This window comes from Neodiprion virginianus, chromosome 4, assembly GCF_021901495.1.
Source record: "Neodiprion virginianus isolate iyNeoVirg1 chromosome 4, iyNeoVirg1.1, whole genome shotgun sequence".
In the NCBI taxonomy this organism is placed as follows: Eukaryota; Metazoa; Arthropoda; class Insecta; order Hymenoptera; family Diprionidae; genus Neodiprion; species Neodiprion virginianus.
In genome coordinates, this window is record NC_060880.1 from 751,809 (window position 1) to 777,493 (window position 25,685).

A 25,685-nucleotide genomic window follows, 5' to 3' on the forward strand; every position below is an offset into this window, starting at 1 on the left:
GGCGAGCCGTTGGCAAAATGTAATAACAAAGTAGTACAATAAAAGGATATAAAAGTAGAAATAATGCTAGTTCCAGACTAGATCGTGCTGGATCTAAGAAATTACAAGCAAGAGGAATACGGTAAATTGTGTCTGTGTGAAAGAGAGAGAGAGAGAGAAAGAAAGAGAGATTGACAGCTCTTTTCTATCCCCATCTATCTATCTATCTATCCATCTTCCTTCTCCTCTTTCCATCGGCACCCTCTAACTTCCCTTTTGTACATGGATTCCCGGGCCTTAGGGGTGATCGGAGAAAATAACCTTCTGCCCCCACATATCTCTCTGTAATGTACATAGATAGATATTCCCAAGCGCGTTGAAATAACATTCGTTCGAGCGTGAGGAAAATTGATTGGCTGCAGACTCGATTACCTTATAATTATATATAGATATTAAGTGGCGTTCCCTTAACCTGCGCCCTCTTTCCCCCTACAATTAACAGAGACAGCGACGTGCGGAAGATGTACAAGGTGCATAAACCAGTTTTAATTCAAATACTCCCGTTACACGGTTGCACCTCGATTCGCATCAGTCGATACATTATTTTTTCTTCTCAACTGTTCTCGAGGTATTTTTTATTATTTTTTCTTTTTTTTTTTTACTTTTATTTTTTCAACATTTCCTATTATTGCATTCGATCGATATGTTCCTATACTTTTCTCCCCCAATTGCGAAGCGATACGGCACACAATAACAGCAACAATAATGTGTATGTATACATAAAGCGACCGGGACAAGGACGAAAGTCAGAAACTCAGCAGCAGTCTCACAGAGAGCTGAGCGCTGGGTGAATTATAACCAGAAATCACGAACCGCGAACGAGTAAAGCTAGTCGAGGATATAAATCGTATCCACATCGCGCAAGATATTCACATTTATCACCTGCATGGCTGGAGAGCCGCTTTAATACGCCGAGTCGGGCAAGTTTGAAATTAATTAAAGAGGTCACTCGTTTGTGCTCGAATATTACAACATATTACAGACGCACATACGCAAGTATGATATTGTAAGCGTACATTGTACGCCGTTGAACGTGGGTAATAATTTCTTTAAATCCTCAAACATCGCTACGTGCATCTCTCTCTGGATCAACGTCTTTTTTTCACTCACGATCGTAGTTTGGGAAAAATGTTCTTTTTACACGTGATACATTGTGCCTAAATTCGACGATGGCAGAGCGGTTAATAATAATATACTTTAACGGGGATTTAAAAACGTTGTTAATTCCGGGAGAAAGGATTAAGTAGCGCGAAAAATCGAGCAATAAGATGAAAAGTAGATAAAACGAGAATGGATGGGGGGGAGGTGGGCTGGGTATGATAAAAAGAAAGAAGAAACAAGACTTGCCGAGAAAAAGGATGCAATTTGATGGAAACATTTTTGCAGTTGTACCGCGGTTGGTGAAATGGTTTTTATCTTTTTTTACTCTTGCTGGTAAAGTGCCAATTCCCTCTCGCTTGTATGCGGTAATATTATAGGAAAACCTCGAGAATAGCTGCAGGTACACAGATACAGACCTGGAAGGCATGCGCACCTCTGACGGGACTTGGTGATAAAACGGAAATAAAAAAGATGATAAAGGAAGGAGGCGCGGGATACGGCAGTTTGTACGGGCATGCGTACGTGCAAAAATGACAACAGCAGTTGCATGCACGGGTGTATAACATAGCGTATGCGGTATACCTACGGTAGTTATAGACGCGGAGATGCGTGAAATTCGCGCCTCTCGTTGATTCCATTATTATATCGTCCTACCTACACGCGAATTATAAATCTACATAGTGAAAGACGAACGAAATGAAAATGACGAAAATAAATTGGCAATAAAATAAAAATTATACAGGCAAAAGAGAATGCTTCGTTTCCATCAGATTCACAGCCACTTTCGGCTATTGTGATTCTTCCTCTATGTAGGTACGTATACTGCACAGGGATCGCGGAAAGTTCGATCTGTTGCAAACATTCGATTCACCGTAGATCCAAACCCATATCGCATATGCGTGTATTATAAACATATAATATACGCGAATGTATATCCCCACGTAATAAAATGATAGTGAGACAATAAATAATCATGTTTGACGGTTGGATCGTAGCCTGGTTATTTTTCCGGCGTATAGGTCCCAGGTACATACGTATATCTATGTGCATATACGTATGTATATGTATGTGTACGTACATAAGGTATGTATTCAGAGGCCGAGGTTCGGCGGCGTGTCGTGCTTCGCTTGAGAGTCGTAAATTTTCGTCGGCGTCGACTTTTTTACCATACAAACTCGAACTGAGAGAAAGAGAATGAGAGAGAGAAAGCAAATAACGGAAGAGCGAATCGGAGTGAACCTGCAGGAGAGCAAAGAGGATCCCATGAATGCTGCTTCAAGGAAGATCCTTCCGAGATATCCGCCGCTCGCGCAAATAAAAACGACGGCGAACCGCCTCTGCAGATTTCTTCTCCTCTTTTCCCGGTCTTCGCGAGCGTCCGTCGCCAAACGTTTCGTCGGTTCTCCTCCTCCGCAGATTAACCTTATTCGACAATATCGCGAACAGCTTTCGCTGGAGAGATTTTTCTCGTAATAAAATAAAATTATCGCTGCTGGAACGCGGACTGGTGCAAAAGTGACTTTTTGTAAACACCGCGCTGCGGTAGTTGTAGGAAAATGGTGCAGACGCAGCGAATCAATTTGAAAGGAAAAAATCTTTGCGAAAATTGCAATTAGGGGAACGCGCACGGGCGATCGAAAATCGTGATAAGTATCGATCGAATGAATGAGGAACAAGGGTGGGAGGATCAACTTGGAGCCCCGAGATACGAGGTGTTGCAGCTTGTTCAAGCGGTGCACTGACTCGGTCAATAATTTCTAGCGTGAAAGGTACGCCGTTAGGTCAGAGCTCAAAGCTCAAATCCCCTCGTCGTGAAAATACTCGAGATCGCTTACAGCAGGGAAAGCGTTAGAGACACGGAGGTAAGAAACAAAAAAGAAAAGTAAATAAATTCAAGGAAAACCAGACCGACGACACAACACCCTGCACCGAGAGGGAGTATTAATATCCGTTAGCTACCGCTACACTCGCTTCTCGACTTCACCATATATACAATAATGACCGGGGTGTAGTTGAAGTTTATAATTTAAAAAGTTCCGAAAACGCCTAATTCCGAATTATTTCGTCGCGAAATTTGAAGTAAGGAAATCAAACTTTTACGAAACAACGAAGTTGCGAATGGTCCGAAATCCGACGGATCAAAGTTCCGAAATGCAAGATTCCGAACATTCAAGTTACGATAGAGCAAAGTTACGAAAAATAATGTTTCGACAGAGTGACATTCCGAAAGTTAAAATATACCCAAGTAGTGTAGTTTACTCAACGAGCGGGTGTAAAAAGATTAGAAAGACCAGGATTACGGACGTAAAAATATCGAAAATCCAAAAGAAAGATCAAAGTGGTGAAATTTCATCAAGCTAGAAATTCACAGAACTGAAAATGTTGGATCATTCGGAATTTCGATGATTGTAGGTTTTTAAATTTTTGCATTTTCGCACTTACGAAAAATTTCAAATTTGATATTTCAGCCCCGCCCCAAATGACCTGTCGCAGAGAAGCGTAAAAATTTTTCGGCGTTGTCTATAAGAGAATGTCTTTTTCGTTGCGATTTTTGATTTTTCTCTCTTCCCTCCACGAAAGCAACTTCCCTCGATATGCATAACACTCATGGTGTATGCGGTGTACGGCTCAAGTGTATGCAGCGTATCTGCTGCAAAAGAGAGAGAGAGAGAGAGAGAGGGGGGGGCGCGTAGTCAGGCTGCAGGCAGCCAGTCCTTCCGGTAACCATCACTTTGAAAAGGGGTGGCGAATGGTGGCCATAGGATAGCTGGCCGGGTCGCAGGGTATCATATTTCACAGCATGCTGCATGCATAGTACGGCTTATTAATTCGATTTAATGGGCTCAAGTCTGCAGCCGCCGCAGGGCTGTCGGCTAAGTGGAATACATTCAGGTATCCTGCATACGTATCCACGTCTACACGCCTTTGGCTTCAAGGTACCAGAATCTGTAACACCACCACCGTCGACCTGCTGCAGGATCACGTGAAACAGGACTTACGAACTGGATGTCAGAATTTTGCACGTTTTAAAATTGAATTTCCTCATATCGTACATACGTGTATATATATATATATATATATATAATCAGCTTTTGTGCAATTTTTCGTGCCTCGTTAGGGTATAGCTTGGAGAAAAATTTTCGGAAATCTTTCGTAACAGAACAGTGTCATAATCGAGTTGGCTGAAATTTTTACACAGCGCGTCGTTTATAATACCAAAGATTGTCTGTAAGTTTCGTAGTGGGCGGAAAAGCAGTTCAAAAGTTGCAAGTAATAGCTTAAAACGGTCGAACTGTGAAATGTCTCATCCATACGTACCGCGATGTGGCGATACGAACGGTGAAAGTTATAAGTCGGTATTACGATAGGCAACGCGTCGTTGAGTTCTTACCTTGGACGAATATGCTTCGAAAATATTGTCCGGCGGTAGGGAAGTCACGTATCACGGCAGGAATCGTAAGAAACGATAGACCGAATTATACTCCGCGAGAAAAAGTCGCCAGCCGAGGTTATAACCGTTGTAACTTATAAACAAAACGCGCAACAATTGAACATCGCTCTCGCATGCGCAGCGTCGCCACGCGCAGGGCGAGCAAATTAGTTGTCGCGGCGCGAACTTTGAACCGAATTCTCGCCGCTCTGTGAATATTTGTCGATGTATCTTCCGAACGAATGCACCGCCCACTGCGAAGTTTTCGGACAACCTTTCGCATTGAAGACGGCACGCTGTCTTTGAATTGTAGCCCGTTCGATTGGGATACTTTTCGTTACAAATAATTTGTGCGCATTTTGTATCAAAACTACACTGAAACGGGGTTATGAAAAATCTGAAAAAAATGTTTTCGTGAAGTTCGCAAGAGAACCTAAAATTTTTGTCAAAGAAATTTTTTCACACGCCGTCCAAGTTTTACGCTACGTAGGCGGAAAAAATCAAACTATTGTTGAAATCAATTTGTTGGATGAGTTGTGAAGTAATCATGCGTCGCAAAAATTTGAATAAATTCAAAGTTCGTCCTTTGAATATGTACTTTGATTGTGTGAAATTGTGGGCAATCAGATTAAAATGGGTCAGAGAAGCGGACCGTTCAGTTTGACGTGGAATACCCCATGCATCCGTTGTAACTGAACCCTGCACGGGATACAAGTCGGATTACAGGGAATTGAGACGACCCCCATCTACCTGTGCGAGTATCTTAACTTGAAGAGGTAATTCACATCCACACATCTGGTTCCCAAATTTTTTCTGTTTACTTTCACCCGAACCGCTAGTTTTCTGTCCGTATTTTTAATTACCAACCTTTCAAGTACCCAACTGCATTTTCCCACCACACCCGCGTCCTACAAATTTATAATCTCTGTCCTGTCTTTCCTCCACCCTCTCCTAAAACCCTGCCATTTTTACAATTGCCAATATACGTTAATTGTACACGCACCCTTAAGGGGGTCGTCAGGATACCATTGATTATTTCTGACGTCATGAATAACGATAGCCACTTGATTTTTTTTCAAACTTGAATCGTCCATTTATCAACCTTGTTCTCATTTGAGAAAAAGTGATTCAGCTTCAGTAATCAAAAAGTTATTAGCAATAACGCGAGTTTTGCCCGCGTCGCAACGTTGAACGGTGTATATGGAATCTCGAAAACCGCTCCAACAATTTAGATGAAAATTTAAACCGAGATAGTGACATCGACTACGGCATATTGGGTGCGGAATTTCGGAAAAAATCTCTAAAATCTGCTCCCAACAATCTGTAGTAAATATCTTCCAGATTGTAGAAACACAATTGTTTTTAAATGTGAATCAAGTTGATAACTGGACGATTCAAATTGACAATAATAAAAAATCAAACGTCTATCTTTATTTACGACGTCAGAAATAACGTTTGGAAATAGGCATGTTTTGTGGCTCTCAAGGGTACCTTACCCCTTTAACCATACCCGACATCTTCACGTCGCGAGTTATTATCAACGAATTTCAATCTATACTCGTGTAACAATCTATCAATGATAACTCCCCAGGTTATCGATCAATCGCAACGTTCTACCTCTTGTCAAACATATTTATCGTATTGTTATTTTAATCACGATGAAATTTCATTCACGTCCAAACAGTTGTAATCCCTCAATTATAAGTGTTACAAGGAGTTGACGTGACTCCCGAAGCCAACGCAACACGAGGGACAAAGATGAACAGATAACAATAAACGAGGAAGAAAGTACCCACGATATGAAAAGCAATCGATCCGATCTCTTGGATTCCACGTCATACGTATCCTACTATTGTAAGATTCCGCGATTCGGCGGAAAAATTCTCTACAGTCCGGGACATCCGCAGCTAGTATCTCCTCCACTCGAGTCTGGATATACCCTCGAGTCTTGGCCGTGGATGCAACGCAAACTGCATTTCCCGAAGCCTGCAGACGGCGGAAGATCCTGCAAGTTCAGCCGCGGTTTCCCAGACGGAACGAAGCCCTGCAACCGCTTTGTTTTGTCACACGTTCCTGTCGAGGTTTCACCGACGGTGTAGAAATTTCCTCGCTCTCAGGAGGTGCATTGTCTTCCTAGTTACGTACACGTTGTTGTCACTTTGCTTCAACTTTGCGTGAAACCCCCCATTTTTGCGCAGGTCATCACTCGTTTGTCTTTCTTACTTTTCGTCACGTTTCGTGATGTAAGAAAAAAGTATTCGTGGTTTCGATCGAATATCACTTTTTAGAAAATTTCACCCAACTTCTAGAAAAACGCGATGATCTCGGAAACGGTTTGATGAAAAAATCTAAAGCATGCAGAATTTTACAACGAAATGATGGACGTGAAAAACATGGCACGTGCCATGTCCCGATCGATTCGAACTTCCGATTTTACCGGAAACAAATCAATTTTTAACATTTTTCCAACAAACATATACTTTTTCCTTCTTACTAATTTTTCTAAATAAACGATTATATTTTTCCCAGTTTACATATTTATTTTATAAAAAAATTTATAAATTTTTTGTTCTCGAGACATTTTCTTCTCCCGAGCTTTCTTTCAAAAATATTCCATTCGGCTGCCAAGTCCTGTCATTTTCGGATTTTTACCGGGCCGTTTTCAAGATCATCGCAAAAATTTTCTCGGACAGACCGACAAACTCTTTCCTTTTCACGGCGATGAAAAACTGTTTCTCCGGCTTGTTTATTATTCACTAAACACTCCGCAGAGGTTCGTACGACGTCTAAGGGTGATTGAAACTCGCTAAACAACATTGGAAAAGATTGATCCTCTTATAGTATTTCGTTCGTATTTGACCCACTTCACAGCACGTGAACACACATACACACGTACAGTACAGCTTGACAAAGTAGCGCTCTAGAATTCGTGCATTACGGATACAATAAAAACGACAAAGAATCACCACGGCCTGACACCGATGTTAATAATAATTAATCGCTTAACCAACCTCTTTCACAGTCGCCCGTCTATCCTCCTCTTCACGCAACCGTACCTCTTTCCATCGGCATGAGGTATAAGGTACCCACGTGGAGTTTCACGTATTACTCCATTCCTCCTCCGATGAGTATGAGATTACACCTTGGATAAGTTTGTGTAGAAACGGTGCAGCGGTGATCGATTGGTTACCTCGAGAAGCGTCAGATTTTATTACCGCGCTTTGTTAAAAATAGTTCTCAATGTACGTATATAGGTGGTGTGTATAGCTGTAATAATTTCCGTATCCTCGTGCCCTAACAACGTATTTACAGCTTAGGGGTAGGGATTGTAAATTCGGCTGAGAATGACAATTTGTATTCCGGCTCATTCCATGCCTTGTAGGTATATATATATATTTGTAGAAACGCGACTGCCGTGCGGAAGCATGTACGTTATAGGTACACGCATACCTTGCGCAGAGATACTACCGCTTATACTTGGGTACATATGCGCGTATACACATATACACATATACAACTGTATACCACGTATACATAACAAGGTATGTTGTACAGGCGAGAAGATAACGCAGGGTAGTAAAATCTTCCTTCTTGATATTTTATCAATTTCGTTTTTTTTTTTATTTTCTCTCCACGTTTAGACGAAATGAAAAGGCCACGACATGTGGCGTGACAGGGAAGTATGCACGACTCTCCGATCGTATTCTTCCCCGACGTCAGCCTGTATAACATCGAATGTCCCGTAGGACGTACTAATACGAAAATATATATGGCGCCTGTATAGGTATACCGGAGGGGTGTGCGGCAAGGAGGGGCTCGTTAACCTTAATTAGTCGAGGATCCGCGTTTCGATGATCGGATATCCTCCCGCGGTCTGTAGCGCCGGCATAATTCCCTGACTATAGCTGCACGGGGATGGATCCTGCAGCGTCTCTCGTCGAACGAGATTGATATCTCTGGACCAATTTATTAGCAGGTGCGGAGAATCGAGGGGGGGAAGATAAGAGGAAGCGAGAGGGAGAAGGAGAAGGAGAAAGTGAGAGATAGCGACGTTCGTTTTCATGGCTGCACGCCGCGGCGCGGCGACGCTTGGACGGAAATACGAAGGGACAACGAGCCGAGAAGGCGATCGCTCCGGAGTATGATTTAATTTGAGTTACCTGGACCGCGTCGAAACAAAAATAAGAAGACGAGAACGAGGAAGAAAAAGAATCGGGTGGGAAACGACCGACGAAGAGGACGAGGTCTCACGCTATCGTGCCTCTCTTATTATTGTGCGATAACTACAAGGTATTTGGTCTTGGACGCACGTCGGAGGAGGGAATATTAAAATCATTCGTACGAGTAGAGACCGAGGATACAATTTTATCAAAATCTTGACGGAAACTCGTCTCAACTTGGGAGCGATGAAAGTATTCACACTCTTATTGCATTTGGTACCTCTGCAGAGTTACTTTGAAGTAGGATTGACAATGAGCGACCAAATTACTGACTACTTTTTGCTTTGTTGCGGTATATAGGAGGCAACGAATTTCGGTCAGTTGCAAAATTGCCAGATCTACTGTGATTATATAGTTTCTCGTTGAAGCATACATTTTTCCTTGCAGTCAAATTCCTTAAAACTGGGTATTTAAGAGTTCTCGCAGTGACTGATTTCAAAAATCGGGTCCAATCTGAGAAATTTCCAATACTCAAAATGACTGATATTATATGAGGGAATGGGAGTAATTTTTATATTTTCAATCCGCCATGTTGGATCCTCTGTTTTGAATTTGGAAATTTTTACGACGGATTCAACAACAATACCGAGTTCCACTTTTCTATTCTCCATAACCTTCCCACAATTACATTTATTTTGTAAAAACAGGCATTCTCAACACTTTTTTTATTTACAGCGCTCACTGTATTCGCGAAATCGCCATAATTCCTCTCAAAACATCGACATTGACGTCGCAGAAGTCTAAGTGTCGAAAAAAAAAAAAAAAAAATGCCTACGATATCTAAAAAATTGAATATAAATCTTGAATAACCGATTCAAAAAAGGGTCAAACTAAAGGGCCGAGTTCGATGAAAGGCGGGTACCACGACACCTGGCGATAACCCCGAGGCAGGTCATAGCAAGCATAAATAAATTGAGGATGTGATATAAAAAAAACACGTCCAATTTCTCTCTTCCCTGCAGGTTTTATTTACCTACTTATTTATTTTAGTCTATTTTACCTCGTCGCTGTGGGACGAGACTAGCTTGGTGAGCATTGTGCGACGAGAGGAGCGGAAAGGCTCGTCTCGAACAAAGGTTTCGAGCGTAGTTAAAGGCGGCAGCATAGCTTAGGTAGCAGAGCGGCATCGTGTACATATTATAAGGCGCGCGTGTGTGGGTGGCATTATAATCCCAACACGAGGCCCGCACCGACGTTGGTACAGGAGGTTATTTCCTCTTAGCGCGTATTACGATTGTAGCCTCAAGCGGAGAACAATTCCGCCCAGGTCCCCGAAACTTATTCTCCTTCTTCTACTTCTACTATTTCTTCTTCTTCTTCTTCTTCTTCTTCTTCTTCTTCTTCTTCTTCTTCTTCTTCTTCTTCTTCGTCTTCTTCCTCTTCTTTTTCACTCTCCGCGAATGCGACGCGTCCAATGAAACTTGAGACGGTCACAGGGATCAGGCTTGTTCTTCCACTTGTCGCGGAACACTGCATGTGGTTGAGGTTTGGAACGTTCTTCGAATCATTTTATTTTAGAATTTCATTGCTTGTTTATTTATTAAAAATGAAAAATCGAACCGTTTACGAATTGATTTCGGATTTTGTTCAAACCATTGAATTTTTACAGAATTATTATCAGCCGGAAGAAAAAATAGAAACCTTCGAAACTTGAACGAAATCAATCCAGTATGTCAAACACCAATTTATCCCACCCACCTCGCAGTTCAATTCCCACGACCAGGAATACGCGATGCAACTTTTTTCAAACAATTTCAACATTCCCTTTCGTCGATGTAGCAATTTTACTGTACACACCTGTACGTCGGACATTCGTATGCAGATTCGGTGTCGATTTTTAGTTTCTTTTGGCAAACCGGCACGGCGGTAGCTCTACGAGACGATAAATCTTTCGTCGATATGCTAATAGTCTTTGCCTAGCCTCTGCACGGGGAACAAGTAAGTCGTAACGAACTTGAACGCTTGTATACCAGGTAGAGATAGAGAGCAATTTTCTCTCCTGAGGAACGATTCCTCGTACAACGACCGATCTCGGTTCCTTTCTCTTTTTCACCGTTCCACCCGGCTCCGACGCAATCGCCAGGCTTCCTGGACTGTTACATATATTAACCGTGCAAAGATGAATCAACCCCCCTCCCTTTCTTACCGAACATTCAAACCTAGTCTTTGATTTCTTGTGGCGATATTTCTGCAATAATGCAATATCTGCAGAAATGGGAATATGCGATAAGCCTGCACACACGTTTAGCCGTATGATAATAACAATGCGAAAGGAGAAAATCTCTGGGGACAGGAAATAAGCGCAAGATAGAGGAAAAAGAAAAAATAAGAGGGATAAGAGACGAAAAGAAAGAAGAAACGCTAATAAGGAATTGTACCACTACCTCTCTCTGTCTCTCTTTCTCTCTCTCTTGATTAAACTCCTCAATTTCTGCTCGCCACACTATATATACGTAGCTTTAATTAGCATGCCTTCTGCAGCAGCAGCAAAAGAGAGCTACAGCCATGTGCAAGTGAAGAAATAAATTGCAATTTACTATTTACAGAATGTAAATACTATAAACTTCATTCGAAGAGTGTACAATATTCCAATATCTTAATATTTAGTACTTGGAGTTGGACAAAGATAAAATCAGCTTTGGCAATTACTGGTAACAAAATAATAAAGTAAAGTGAATTCAAGCAGTGCCTCAATTATTATTACAAGTTATTAATTTTCTTTACCTTGCCTGTGCGTATATTGCATGTATTATGTACATAACGATGTCAGAGTTATACGACTTGCGCGGGCAATTCGGAGTCAGGAAAGCCTCTTCCTTATTTATTTCACGGCATGGCCATCAGGTCACGTGGCCGTAATCATTAGGGAGGAAGACAGATGGGCTAATGGCGTTCACACCACCAACGGTGTACCACACGCACCTACGCGTACGCACATTATACGCTCGACGTCGCCCCTTCGCTTTCATTCCGTTCTATCGCTTCAATGAAGACGACTGTAATATGCATACGTATACACACACACACGCGGAAAGACGCAGGCGTAGCCATACGTCCCGACAATAAGCCTATTTCCCTTATTATGCCTTACACCCACACTCGAGAATTCCAGAGAAAAGAGACGATATACCTAGTACGTGTGTATATGTGTGTAGGAGAGAGAATAAGCCGCAAGATTTACAGACTGGTAGTAAATTCGTCGAGAGGCAGGTATTTTTATCCCACCGATCAATTACACGTGTCTACCTACCCGTGATGTTACCATCAGGATCGTTCGCGGAAAATCGTGAGACGTTACTTTTTCCTTCTCAAAATCCTCCAAGTAGTCCGGGAAAGTTTAAGGAACTTGTGCGTAATATCTCTTGTTTCTCGGACAGCGGCTGCGTCATTCGTCATTCGGATCTAAGGACCCTGCGATTTTGTGCCTCAAAAGTCCGGGCGAGTCCAAACCCGAAACCTGAACTGACCACGATCGCGCAATCGTACCAATAACGACGAAAAACTGGTTCGCGATGTTTCCGATCTAACAACGAAATTGAAAATATCGTCGAGTTTTCACCGAGGCACCTAATTCGACCGTTTCCATTTCTATTCGCAGTCCGTTCGCAGCCTTCCGGGCTTTGTTGTACGTACCCACCTATTCTGCCGGTCAGAGGAGAACCGGGGTTCCAATACGGCCTTGTTAAACCCTGCAGCTAAGGTTGAAAGGACGACGGGAAGGCAGTCAGGCGGGCTAGTTGGCTGGCCAACTGCGCACAGGCCGAGCGAGCAAAAGTCTTTTTCCACTCTGCAGGTCCACGTGGGAACCTCAAGGATCCTCGCGATCCTCCCTCCCCGCGGCGAGGGTCCGCAAACTGCAGCCTCCGATCGCTAAGAGCTGCCGGCGGAGGGAGAACGCGGAGTATCGAAAAATTCTCTTCTCCCTCTTCTTCTCTTTCTTTTTATTCTCTCGGAATAACATCTCGAGCGCTACGTACATGCATGTATTTCACGTAGGGACCTTGTAATTTCTGCGCAAGAAATGTCGTCGGCGAAGAAGCGACTCGACTTTTTCCAGAAAATTATTATGTCACCTCAACGTATCGGCGTGATACGGCAAAAGGATAAGGAGGTTGAACGATGCAACATATTCAAGAGAAATCGTTACTTCGCGATTATCATCAAGAATCTCCTTTTACGAAATTCCTCCGGACAAAATCCTTCGTGGTCAAAATCATCCCTCCGCGAAATTCTATGCAGGGGAATTTTTTTTCAAGCATCATTTTGTCCCGGAGATTTTATCCCGAGGCACTTTACTTCACTTCGCAACTTTGAGATTGTCTGAAATTTAGTAAACTGTAATAAAAACGAAACATAGTAATATTTTGCAAAGTCAACTCCTCGAAAATCATTCTAAAATTGCACAATATTCAATTTCTTTTTTTTCTTCTTTTAACGTCGTGTTTCGTCACATCAACATTGCTAAATTCAGCCTCGTAAACGATTCACAGAAATGAATCACTGCATCGCGTTGTTGCAATGTGAGATCCTTCGCAGTCTTTGCCATGCAATATACGTTGCATGCGGGTAAGAGAATACGAGGAAAGCTTATCAAGTTTCCACGTTGGATACGAGATAGGCGGCGATCAAGGCAAGAGCGAAAAGCTAAGGAGCAAGGAGTCGAAATGAAACGACTAAGACGCAGCGTAATCCATACGAGTCTTGTTATTCTCGCCGGTTTATTATCCTCTGCGTTTAATCTCGTTTCGTCCTATCGGTGAAGAAGGCAAAACCTGCAAAGATTCACAAGGGACAACGTCCCGGCCACCTAGCCTCCAGCACCGCGACGAAGAGGAGCTCGAGGATATAAAGTGAGGGTCTCACGCGGCGCAGGAATGTCAAGGAAGCGAGAGGATCACCTTCGGTAATCGTCGGTCTTCCTCGGTCACCCTCCTCCTTCTCTTCTTCTTCTTCCTCCTCGTCCCATGGTAGAAGAAGAGGAAGAACCGAAGGAAGAAAAAGAACGGCGATGCGAGTGGAGGGAGATCGAGAGCCATACTCGGAGCAGAGGTCCTTCGTACTTCTCTCCTCTCCTCTCCTCTCCTCTCCTCTCCTCGACCCGCAGCGATGCAGCGGCGGAAACTGCATTTCGCCGAGAGTCGCCGAACCACGGCTCGCCATATAGTTATTGTAATTCCGCGGTTGGCGCGACTCCCAAGCTTTACTCGACGTTTGAATAGCGATCGAATAGCGGAACGGAGAAATATACGCCGAGAGAACTGCATCGGCAGTGTTTTCAATTTTCACAATAAATTTCCCAACTTTTTCTCTCATCCGATGAAAATCTTCGTCGGCGCCGGAAAGGGGTCGAACACTCGTACAACTGCCGTCGTTTCTAGAAATAATCCATCCGCACCTTCGACTCGAGTGTGCCGTGGTCGCGTGATCAGAGCACAGGTATAACAATGACGGATATCGGTCGGCTAGGGATCTAGAAATACCGCCGACGATCTATAAGACGCATATAAAAGGAACGATCAGACTCTGCAAACGCTCTTGCCACATCACAGCGAATAGTTGAGGGTGCGCAATTTTACATCCGCAAGGCTGTTATTAATTCTTATATTTGTTCATTTTCCGCGTCTCTTGCGCGAGTGGGGATGAAAATGAAAAGTATAATAAAGAAATGTGTTTGTATTGAAAAATCATACTCGTTCATTTACTCATCCATGTATTCATACCTCATTTATCTCTGCACGGAGAAAAACGTATCCCCGAGAAGAGGAAAAACTCTGATTCGACAGAGGGAGAAAGGAAAAAGTATTTCATTTTCCGGTTTTGATATTTCATGAAGCGTTTCCTCCTCTTCCCTCCCCTTATTCCCTGCCACCCTGATATAGCCGTGCAGACCAGGGGATATCGATTGGACATTCACTCAAATATTTAAACGCTATTACCGTAGAAGTACGTATGTAACCTCTGCAGGTATGCGTTTAATACACACGCGGATGTAGGATCGAGTCTGTATACATACACACATATCTGTGATACAAACCCACGCTGCCGATTCGCTTAGATATATATATATATATATATATAAATATATATAGTAAAACGCGGGGGATCTGCAGTAGATATAAAGTATAGGCAATTGGCGAGAGCGAAGTTGCACAACTCGAAACTCGAGGGTAGGATATTATATCGATGTATGTACGTATGGGAATGAAAAATCGTACAAGAATAGAATTGAAAAAAAAAAAAAAAAAATTTTTCCTTGGGCTTCTATTTAAATAAATAAATTTCTATTCTATACATCGAATAATAACTAAAACCTTTCGTTATTACTTGTAAAGTTTGTTTTTGTCTTTTTTACCTTGGTAAATAATTGTTGAAGTTTTTTTGTCGATAGCTAATATGGGTGGATATTCAGAAGAAAAAGGAAACCGTTTTTACCAAGATGCGATGGATCTTGTCGTTATTAACGTTACCAGGGGTAGTATAGTGAAAGCACGATGGGAGACTACGTTTGGGGTTTTATACGAAAAACTCCATAGAAAAACAAAAGAAGTACGAAAAATATTCATTTTTAAACTTTGTCTGTCAATTCTTTTACATTTGTAGTTTATCATCAATTTCTATTCTTGAATAAAAGTGATTTCAATGCAAAACTGTAGTTTGTTTAACTGTTATTTACAACAAATGTTTGAGAAAGTAGGTCATTTTTCTCAAAATCCGATATATCGTTCTGATTTCTACAAAAATAAACTTTATCCAATAAAACTATTTTCTCATTTATTATTTAGGTACCCAGAGTCCCAGAGTCAAAATTCGTGTTGACCGGTGCAATCGTATCGCTTTCCTCTTACAATTTTCCACGTAAGGTCGCTATTTTATTTACTTTCGCAATGATAATCCGAAGGGCGTAGGATTCCAAAACACGAGTATGTTTCGTTTCGTTACGGTTTACTGAATTTCAAACGGTTCCAAAATTGCTAAATAACGTTTTTTCCTCAACGCGATAATTCTCAAGTACCGTCCGATAAAACGTTTGTTTTCAATATACGAAAATTCTCGTTCGTTATAACTATACGTATCCGTGTTTTCGGGTTTCCCGAATAGCCACGCACATACATGTTACACGCCTTGCGTCCCCCCGAGGGCATCGAGGGTCGGTCGGCTGGAGTCTGGAAGCACCGCGAGAGCGGAGAGATTAGTTCGACCGGCAATATAAGTGACCGGGTCCATTCGGCGGCGCGTCTATATCAACCCTTAACACCCTGCGGCCGGAGCTCCTTATCCACAGAATTGGGGACAGTTTCTTACATCCATACTCGTACACCCGAGTGTGCGCGGTGGATGCCCGCGATACGCTTATACCCGTACAGCCTAAGAAACACGCGCAATTTAGCGATGGGGGAACGAACGATGGGATTACCTCGAAATTCCCCGAAGAAAATTTGTCATCGAACCTTGAGGATTATTACGGAGCGCGCCTTGTATTTCACCCAGCGTTTACGCCTTGGGCCTGAATGAACCTGCGACGAGATGAAGAGAATTAAGAGAGGAGGAAGACGAAGGCGAAAACGAACGACGATAACGTAACGACGACGGCTTGTTCGTTGAAACCGCGGTGCGAAATTCAGTAGATACGTACGTGCGTGTAAGACGCATCGATTGGCGGGCGAAACCGCGTGTAAGACGATGATGATACACGTACGGTGCAAGCAACAGAGTATACGGAGGGGGAGATGAAACGTGGCATCAGACTTGGTAGAAACGCCTGACACGCGTGTGCACGCAGGCACGCACGCACGCACGGCAGTCCCTGCAGCAGCACGAGAGAAGAATGATTGACTGGACCACCACGGCCGCTGTTTAACTCGACTGAAGGAAAAAGAGGGGAGGGACAAGATTTTGTACGTGCATCGAAGTTGCGTGCGGTTGTTAAGGCGGAGGTTCGGTTAGGTTGTCGTAAGTCATGTCTGGGATTCTGAATAGCTGTAGGTACGCTCGGTGCGGGTTACGTTGTGTATTTTATACCTCGTCGTTCGGTTGGAAACGATTAATTCAATTCGTTATCGATATCGATGTCGGCGGTCCTCGTCGTCGTTGCGTGAAAAAAAAAAATAAATAAATAAATAAAAATAAAAATAAACAAATAAGCGCTCGGAAATGTATAAACTTGAACAGGTAAACGAGGAATGGTGGTGAAATATTATTCGTCGCGATACCTACGTATATACGTACACCTATACGTACACACACGCGCAGGACAAATATACGTCCTGCAGGGGTTGAATTCGTGCATTCGCGGAGTACGTGGCGGAGGAGAAGTAATTTCGAGAATCAGGGTGAAACGTGGGTGCGTGCCAACGTACAACGTGTATACGTACACGGAGGAATTGGTATGTGTCGCACAGGGTGAGGAAAGGGGTGTTGTATATCGCGTAGGCGTAAAGATCGTCACCCCGTGGGGCGTTATCGGATGGTTCGATTTGGAACAGGTTGAAAAATGCGCACCGTATAGTCGTCACGTAACTATATACGCTTGAACACACGACGATGTATTAGTAACGATCGTGTTCGTTCTCAGGCTGCCCGAGTTGACGAATTGAAATCATTGAACGCGACGTGCACGATAACGCATCGATAAAATACAGTTCCGTACGGATGTTCCATCAGAGGTAAAATGAGAAGATGAAAATTCGATCCGAACAATCAGTTAATACAATACGAAGAAGCGGAGGAAAAAATTTTACAGTCGAATAATTCGCGGATCTAGGCACGTGCGTACATACCTTGTATTCGTACAGGTATGCGTAACGTACACGTGGGATCGATCGGATACTTAATCCCAGATATACCGCTGGGGTTGTGGCGTGGCATCGGCAGCGTAAAGTGTTGTGGGTTTTTTTACACCCTGCACGAGAAACGATCGACCAACGATTATACGCCTACCGTGCATACGACGCCGCGACGTACCGTATGTATGCGCGTATAATCCTTATCGAAAGGCGTTGAGCACACACGTGAATTATACACGCTCGAACTACGTGTAATGTGTTTAATGTACGCGTGTGCATACATGTATGAATACGTATATGTATACGTATGCATACGCGCATGGCGTATGTCGCATGTTTGAAAGGCGTAGTTCGCCTCTTTGCCCCCGAGCATAGAGGAGCAGAGGTAGCTGGATACACGTTACACGGATACGCGCATGTAGGTATGGGTTATTATACCCATGTATAATATACGACAAGTACATATATACATGTATACGACCAGCCATGCGAGTTCCGAGATAAGCTAACGATCTTTTCGTCCGTTTCTATATCTCTTATAACCGCAGCCGTTGCCTATTATCGTCATCAACATCGTCGCTGTGCGGGAGAACGTCGAGGATATCGATTCTATTGCCTTATACGCAGGATTATATTTATCTCAGATTTATCGGAACAAGATTACGGGAGTACCTAACTAACGATCGCAACGATGAAACAATCGCTATTGCTTATCACATTTTTTTTTCTTTTTTTTTTCTCAAACAACGCATTCTCCACGTCCAAAAGAAGCCCACCCCAAAAGACGAGAAAGTTTAACTTTAGAATCTTTTGACTGAAAATTCATTTCAGACTTTCGTCGCGTGCAGGGGGATAAAAGCTTGCGAGAAGCTTTGTTTTTTTTTCATGTACAAGGTTCAGTACGAACAACGATTAGCAGAGAGAAATATATACGTGCGTGATAGATGGGGATGAAGTTGGCAACGTTACTGTAAATCAGCTGTAAACGACGCATGTTTGGAAAAAATCGTTACCTACTTCGCACCATTAGAAATTGATGTCTGAAATTTAGTAAGTCACGACGAACGAAATGTAGCGATATTTTGTACAAAGCCAAATCCTCGAAAGTCATTATTATCCAATTATATTCGATAACGACTTTTCCATATTTTTCCTCCTGATGTGTAACGTTACCAGTTTCATCCTCATCGTGACAGAACAGGCAGGGTGGCGACAATTTTGCTCTCAAACAAAATCCCCTGACTTTTTCCCACGAAACTTGGGTAACATTGCTCCATAAGTTGCGCACTTTGAATATACAAATTTGGATCTAAAATAGATATAGCGTCGCTTCGCGTCAGACAAGTAATTAGAAATTTCACAATACCATTTCCGAAAGTTAGCTCGGCTGAATTTACGAAGCGTAGCTGAGGTTTGAAAACGTTTTTCCCCAAATGTAATTCCCCGACTACTCCCGGTTTTCCCGGTTTTCCCGGTCTGTCGCCACCCCGAATAAATTTCCCGGTAAAATCCTATCGTTCGTGTATCGTCTCACCGGTGTGGTGTAGGGCTGGGAGGCGAGTCGAATGCCGTCGTGCCTGAGTTTTTCCTGAATGAGCAGCCTCAGCTGTATTCTGGGTATCCTGACGAGCTCGGCCTTGCCCTCCTCGTACTCGTCGTTGAACTTGGCGAGTTCCTGCCCCCCGCTGGAGGAGCTTGCGGTGGGAGAGGCGCGCTGCAGCTGCCCGTCCTTCTCGCTGGGGGGGCGTTCGGAGGAGGTCCTCGACGACTTCGAGCTGAGGTTGTCGCTGCAGAGGCAGTCGCTCGTCTCCTCGAGGGTGAAGTAGACGCTCGCCGCTCCCTCCTCCCTCAGGGTCTTCACCGACTGCAGCAGCCGGGTCCTGTGGGCCTGGGTGAAGACGCCGATGGCGTCGAGGTCCGGGTCCCCGATCTGCTTGCATATCTCGAGATCGTCGTAGCCGTTGTCGATGAAGGACTCCGAGTACTGACCGAGGTGGAGCGACCTCAGCCACTCGACGACAATGTTGCTCGCTATCGTCATATCTCAACTTCGATGCGAGTTCAGACCGTCGCCCCCGCCGACCTCCGCCCCTGCGCTGCCCCCATATCACCCACCCCCACCCCCACCCCCACCGACACCGACACCTGTCGCCTGGACACCACACAGAGATTACTTTATACTCTCATACCGGCGGTTTTCTACCACCCGCTGCTTGTCGCAACCTCTCGTAGTTAACCCCCCCGCCCTCCCCCCCCCCCCCCCACACCACCCCGCCGATTCGAAGATCGTTGTACGATACGTACACCTGTACCCGTGACGATCGAGTCTCACTGTTTCGGATCGGCAGACGCGGCGGATGACACGCAAAACTTTGCCCTTCACTCGTCGACGAGCAACAACAAGTTTACGTTCTCGCGTTGGAACATCATAGATATATGTATGTTTAATCTGCCGAGGTATCACAGGATCACACAATCACTTCGTTACGTAAAATATATACACACACGCACACACTGTTGTTAGTTCGAAAGAAAGAAGGAAAGAATTAGCCGGCGAAGTGTCGGACGAAGCGTGGCGGGTGGAGGGAGGGAGGGAGGGTAAGGGGGGAGGAGGAGGAAGAACACGAGGTCGTCGTCCTGGGAGAATAAGAAGATGAGGATGAAGAAGGACGCCTGCCTCTTACTAGTCTCGACTACTCGCAATCAGTGTTCCCTTCTTTCGTTCTTTCTTTCTTTCTCACCGAAAGAAACTTCGGCCGACAGCTGATAAATAATCGGCGTACAACGGTGCGACGAACGAAAGAAAACCAACAAAATCAATCCGCGAAGTATATATTATCGCGTAGTCCGGTCATCGTTCAATACCCATCGACAAATTCCACGAGGTCGTATGAAAAAACCGCGCGGCAGCTTTCGAACACCCGAAATTAATTGTCGCTCCGGCAGCTGCTCTGCCGCGATGGAGGCGCACGGCTCGACTGACGCGAGCCGGTTGCCAGACTCGATTCCATCCCCCCTCTGGCACGCCGGGAACGATCGACGGCGACGCTTTCATCCCCCTCTCCGACGCCCCCCCCCCTCCCCTCCACACACCCCGCCATCTCCGCCGACGCCGCTCCGCTCACTTCAACGCCGCTCACCGCCGTCGAATCATCGTCAGGTGTGTGTTAAAGGTGCGCAAACGACACGCGCAGTTCTCCTCTCCTCTCCTCACCCCACCTCACCTCGACGCTCGTCATCGCTCTTCGCGATCGCGATTTGTGTGTATACATATCTATGTATAATATCCGCCGTAAGGTATAAGGTGACTGGATGACCTTCCCGGCACGACAGGTATTGTACAGGTGATTGCGGTGAGTGACGCCGCTTTGGCTTTGAATACCTTGTATCTCTTTCACCGGAAGCTGAAATTTCTGATCTATGTTATTGTTTCAAGGGGTGGAGGTGAGATTATAGAAATATCAAAGAACAGAAGGGGATCAATATCGAGATTTTAATAAAGTCAAAATTTAATTTATTAGAATTTAAAACAGTACAGAAATTCGCGGTATGCGAAAGTTAAAAAATAGAAAGGCCAGAATGTAGAAGAGTCAGAATTCATCTCGATAACATAGAACCGTGTACAGATTCTAAATTCTGTCGTTCCCCTTTTTTTCTTTTGACCTTTCTGTATTTTCGATTGTCTGTACTTGGATTTTATACATACATGATAAATCTACGAATTAGATTTTCACGTCCTTGCAAATTCGATATTTTGGTGCTTCTGTGAATCACCTATTCTAGTTTTTTAACCCCACTCTTCTTTCGTTTCATTTTCCTTGTGGTATACCGGATTAATTAATTAATGATCGATATTCGGAGGGCATGGAAATCTCTGGAGCCACCGAAGACGGTGAATTTTTCGGCTAGGCTGTCGTACGAAATATTCGCTTGTTTCAACTGATTCAAGGACAATAACTGAAAATTTGTGAAACAATTTCAACCGTGCATATAAAAATTATAAAACAACGATTCCGTTTGGAGTAAAATATGGTCAATGCGAATCCTTTTCATTATTATAAGTTATTCAGATTGAGGAAAAATAATATAATGTAAATCCCTCTCTTTTGCTATATATATATATATATATATATACACACACATCTAAGTCTATATATATATATGTATATTCGATATTAAATCCGGGGGATGAAATTAATTCGGATTTATGTATCATATACCTTCTGCAATATCGAGAGAGGAGGGTGATTTGTCCTCGGTGTTTTTCTTCGTGTTTTTGTTTCTCTTTTACGTGATATCCTCAAGGGTATGGGTACCGCAATTCAATGAAAGTAAATTGTTATTCAAAGGAAAGATAATTACTTGACGAAATATTTCACTTTTTCCGAACGTCGCAATCTATCGTGCAACTAGTGTAATGTCAGTGCAGGATGAAACAAAAAAAAAGGGAAATGAATATTTGTTGGGTTTAAAATAATTAAAAACGAGTCGTACGCCTCCACGTAAAAGTCTCGATTGAATAACATGGCATTGACTCTCGCATGTTAACCAAATTCATTTCAACGAATACTGTGACGAACCTTCCGCGGATATGCGAAACGAGTTTTGATCCTCCCAATTTTCTAATTGTACTCGGTATGAAAATCCGGCGCAGCGACAGCGGCAGCGGAACGGTATTTAATATTACCCCGAGAGAGAAAATAAAACGTCGGTTAAATAAAATCGGGCTTACACGAGAAAAATAATTCGAGCGAGGAGGGAGGGAAATTGGTTGGGTGTTTGGATTGGAGAGGATGTCGTGAAGGGGTCCTCGGTGTCCAGGACACGCGACGTCACACGCCGTTGTTGAGAGGAACTCTCGTCTCGCCGGCTGTCAAGCTGCTGCAGTGCCGACAGGGTGAATCCGTTTAATCAATTCCAGATGATCCGGAGCCGAGTGTAATGGCTGAAAATTGCCGTTTCGAAAAGTATACTCGGCGTTAAAGAATCGCCCATCAAACGCTGCGGATTCGTTCGGATGGTTATAAAATTATACGAAATTCGCAACCTGTCGCGAATATTATTCCTGCCTTCTCAGGTGAGCATTCGCCGTGTAAGTAGACGGAATGAAATAGCCACACGCTGCAGGCTGCGGCCCGAACAAAGCGCGAGTCGAGCCTCTAATGACGGAATCGAACTACCCTTAACGAACCGCAATAATTACCACCGTGCGACAAAAGGCGCCGGAGTGACAAAAGGAGAGAGTCGCTTTTGTAACGCGAGGATGAAAAAGTCGAGAATTAATTATAATCACGAACGTATAACGTGTCAGACTTCGTCTTCGGTTCGCACGATTTTATAAATAAATACATCCTCAAACGCGTCGAATATTCTCGACCGGTTTTCTCCGAAGGAATTGGAGAGAAAATAGGATTTCGGTGATGCACGATACACCCTAGAGCGGTCCTTATTTGAGGGTTGGAAAAATTTTCACTGGTACGCCTACAGGATCTGTTTCGAATTATTAAAAAAAAAATCTGTGTAAAGTTTAAAGCCTCTACGTCAACTCGAACACCTGCCTCTAAGCTCCGAAAGTTTTAAATGTAAGATACATGTAGTTTTTATAACAAGGTATTTCGTTTTGTATGACTTTGGTATAAATTAAAAGACCGATTTGAAACTTGGCAGAGTAGTTGCATATAGTGATCAGAACAAAACCTGAGAATTTCAAAATTTTGCAATCATCATTCCCTTATATATTATATATATAAGCCTAATAAAAATGATGTTATTAAGTTTGCGTTGAAAAAGAAATATGCTATAAAATTATGATAAAATTTTGAAATTTTCAGGTCTTACGTCTATCATTATGACCAACAGCTCTGCCAAATTTCAAAGTCGGTCCCTTAATTTATACCAAAGTCATACAAAACGAAATAACTGGTTATAAAAGCTACACGTATTTTACATTTAAAACGTTCAGAGCTTAGAAGCCCGTGTTCCAGTTGACGTAGAAGCTTGAAGCTATACACAGATTTTTTTTCAATGTTTCGGATCGGGTCCAGATGACGTTCCAATGAAAATTTGTCCAAGACCCGAATAAGGACCACCCTAAATTACACACCTGCTCGTTTTAGGCATATTTATTCTGCGGCACCGCTTAGCGGAAAGCAATCTTCTTACTACTATTCGCTGGCACAAACGGTAAACGGAAGCTCGGCCGATTAAGGGATTAGCTAGGGGAACAAAATACGCGCTGAAACCTCCCGCCGAGATGACAATGCGGGTGGCGAATGCCTCCGGTCCTTTCTATTACGTCGCATTCCGCGTCGATTTCACGATTTTCCCCTGCGAGAAATCGCGTATTTATTCTGTCGACGAGAATAATTTATTTAAATCTCGGATGCGGCGATTAAAAAAATAGATAAAACTTTCGACCGACTATCCGGTAATCGTCTCGAGGTTTCGGGCACTCGGGCTAATGCTCGACTAACGAGTACTACCGTAAAGCTGACAACGCACTTCCAGGACAGTAGGTACAAGCAACGCCGAGGATAAGACGACGACGCGCCTCCTGCAGCCTGGCAAGACAAAGGGATATTTACGCCGGTCGTTCACGTGCCCGTTGAACTCTGGAAACTTGGTTAGACTTTATGACCACCGTAAAACTGTAATACCTAGATAGGTAGAGAAAATCTATTCGTACCAATGAGTCATGGAAACGGAAATGGAAATTAGAATACCGGGCTCATGCGGAGCTTCCATGCTTCCATGGTACCATCAAAATTCTTATCGATCATCGCTTTGCGTCTTAAGGTTGGGCCGCTGGTACCCGCGCCGACCGGAAGTTCGTGCAGCCTTATTCAATTCAGCTCTGTGTAGGTATCGCTGTACGTACAGGTAAAGCACAGGTATGCCCGATAGCTGAGACCCGAATTAACGAGACACGCGTGTTTATCGTCAATTTGCATATCACGTGTATTTTATACTTTCGCATCGCGTTCAGAATCGGCGATAAAAAAAATTTACACATTCGTTATCCTTATTACCCAGTTGTATCAAGAGCGGCCGATATCCCTTCGCGATAACGCCGAACAACCGACGGAAAAATCAATCCGCCCGTAAATGACGCGCCACTTTTTTTCCCGAACGGCTAATGAAGAGGACAAGTTCGTCCGCTGCGGGCAGCGGAACGCGCGTGTCGAGTTAAATGATGGATGACGACGTGAATCGATTCGACATCCGGTCCGCTTGACAGGTGTATTAGGATGCCTCTGTGACGTGCAAGGATCGACGTATACCGGGAGCCGATTATGACACCCGACGATCAACGCTGCTCCTTCTATTCGTTGTCTCCCTTTCTCCTTCTCACCGCTACAGTCAATCTTTCCCCTTTTCACTTTTTAATCTCGCCAAACGGGAACTCTCCAACGATCCCCCATAGCTGATTGTGAGTCGTTTACAGGCCGTTCCGACTATTTTTAAAGAACTAATGAAAGCCAGCTCGCATCCTGTCCGACAACTCCGACCAGACGCGAACGCTCTTCCGCTCGCTGTACGATGGAGAAAAGTCAGTCGAAAAATTATCCCGTATTGAACTAAGTGTGTTGAAACTGTAAGCGAAAAAATGGTTCCAAATCTCTTGTTATCGGTGCATTTTTACACAGAATTCAACGGCCGCTGACACCGAGATATAAACTAGGTTTAATCTCGCCGCCCAACGGGAATGAAACACGCAAGACTGTCGTGCGGTGAAGCTCGAACTCCATTCTCGGATGCGTGGGTTCAAGGGAACAATTATTCCCGATACTGCGGATGATTCCTCGTACTTGAAGAGACGAGTAACGGAAATATGTATTTCTGTCTCAGTCAGTTGGAGTGAGGAATAATTACCGACTTCCTTGTTACCTTTGACAAGAATTTTGGGTTTTTGAAACGGCTCGCCAGAGAGAAGATTAACGTTCGCTTCCGAGGTAAATGAGCGGCGATGATGTTCCTGTATTTGTAACCATCTGATGCCGGGTGAAATATATCCGTGTGTAATTAGAAATTCGATAAAATAAATCTTCTCGTAAGTTTCCGTCTCGTTCGGTGACGTTACGTACGGAGATGAGGCGCAGGGCATAAAGCGTC

General features: G+C 43.7%; 1 protein-coding gene across 3 annotated transcripts in view; it reads right to left on the reverse strand.

Annotated features, from left to right (window-relative positions):
• The window catches only part of LOC124302376 (uncharacterized), a 122,783-nt gene extending 103,137 nt beyond the window's left edge, over positions 1–19,646 (reverse strand). For all 3 annotated transcript variants that reach the window (XM_046758503.1, XM_046758502.1, XM_046758501.1), the window contains exon 1: positions 19,108–19,646. In XM_046758503.1, coding sequence (XP_046614459.1) covers positions 19,108–19,614 — 507 coding nt within the window. In that variant the 5' untranslated portion in view covers positions 19,615–19,646. The remainder of the gene's footprint in view (positions 1–19,107) is intronic.
• Between the last annotated feature and the right edge of the window lie 6,039 nt (positions 19,647–25,685).